This window comes from Benincasa hispida, chromosome 4 (genome assembly GCF_009727055.1).
Source record: "Benincasa hispida cultivar B227 chromosome 4, ASM972705v1, whole genome shotgun sequence".
In the NCBI taxonomy this organism is placed as follows: Eukaryota; Viridiplantae; Streptophyta; class Magnoliopsida; order Cucurbitales; family Cucurbitaceae; genus Benincasa; species Benincasa hispida.
In genome coordinates, this window is record NC_052352.1 from 18,015,850 (window position 1) to 18,017,344 (window position 1,495).

A 1,495-nucleotide genomic window follows, 5' to 3' on the forward strand; every position below is an offset into this window, starting at 1 on the left:
CTCATATATGGGCAAGGTCGAGCCTCAGGACTTGGCTTAGAGTAGAAGCAAGTTGGTTAGAGTCGCATATGAGGGAAAATACACATATAAGCAATATGTATGGCCAAATGAAGTTCAGTTCCGCATGAGTTCAGTTCGGTTGAGGAGGGAATAACCTTGCATAAGGTCCGATAAAGCTTCAAAGAGTTGAGCAAAATGTGAATTGGGACTTGAGCATTCCTTAAGGCTGACCATAATCATGGGTGAATCATGGTGTCACACGGTTGGAGTAGTACAACCGTGACAAAAGGCACCTCCCATCCCGAACTTAGAAATTTTCATTGCCCTCAATGCAAGAAAATAATAAAGCATAGAGAAACAAACAAGCTTGGGATCGTGCGGGAGTCCACCAAACAGGCTAGTGGAAAGCGTACTTTGTGTTGAAAATAGACCCTGGAAAATATGATAATAAATGAGTGGCTCTCTGATTTTTAAAAGAAAACAACTAAAGCAAAAACAAAATGAATAAATAAATAAATAAAAGTGTAAAAAATATATTGGGTTGCCTCCCTACAAGTGTTTAGTTTAATGTCTCTTAACTAGACCGAACCTATAAAATCATTCTTTGAAAACCAGGTTCTCTAACTTTCTCTCTTCATCACCACAATAATGCTCAAGTCTTTGACCATTGACTTTGAATCTCAATCCATCTTCTCCTTGCACTTCCACAGCTCCATGAGGAGAATCTTTTACGACCACAAATGGCCCTAACCATCTAGTCCTGAGTTTACTTGGAAACAAGCGTAAACGTGAATTAAAAAGCAAAACACTTTGTCCAAGATCAAATGTATGGTGAATGATCTTCTTGTCATGCCATCTAGCAATTCTTTCTTTGTACAACTTGGCATTCTCATAAGCTTGATCATGGAACTCTTCCAACTCAGCGAGTTCCAACAATCTCTTCTCTCCCACCTTTTGTGGTTTAAAGTTTAACTTCTTGATAGCCCAATAAGCTTTGCTCTCTAGCTCCACCAATAAGTGACAAGCCTTTCTAAAAACCAATCTATAAGGTGAAGTGCCAATTGAAGTCTCGAAAGCGTACGGTAGGCCCATAATGCATCATCTAACTTGAGAGCTCAATCCTTCCTATTAATTCGAACTATCTTTTCAAGAATCTATTTGATTTCCCTATTAGATACCTTCGCAAGACCGTTAGTTTGAGGATGGTATGTTGTGGAATCTTATGTTTCACACCATATTCATGGAATCAAATAGCTTGTTACAAAAATGAAACCCCTCATCATTTATGACAACCCTAGGTGTACCAAACCTTGTGAAATTATTTTTATGCAAGAATTTCAAAATAGTGCGGGTATCATTATTCACAATAGCTACAACCTTTACCCATTTAGACACGTAATCAACTGCAACTAAAATATATGCATGACCTCCATAAGACACAGGAAAGGGTCCCATAAATCAATACCCCAGACATCAAAAGGCTCCACCTCCAAAA

At 38.5% G+C, this 1,495-nt stretch overlaps 1 protein-coding gene across 1 annotated transcript; it reads right to left on the reverse strand.

The window, feature by feature from the left end:
• Positions 1 to 597: 597 nt before the first annotated feature.
• LOC120076116 lies at positions 598 to 1,092 on the reverse strand. Its single transcript, XM_039029894.1, has one exon. It carries the CDS (start codon positions 1,090 to 1,092, stop codon positions 598 to 600), a length of 495 nt encoding a protein of 164 aa, XP_038885822.1.
• Between the last annotated feature and the right edge of the window lie 403 nt (positions 1,093 to 1,495).

Bases quoted from the DNA above. Each gene is read 5' to 3' on its own strand.
- LOC120076116 (XM_039029894.1), bottom strand. From the start codon at position 1,092: ATGGGCCTACCGTACGCTTTCGAGACTTCAATTGGCACTTCACCTTAT.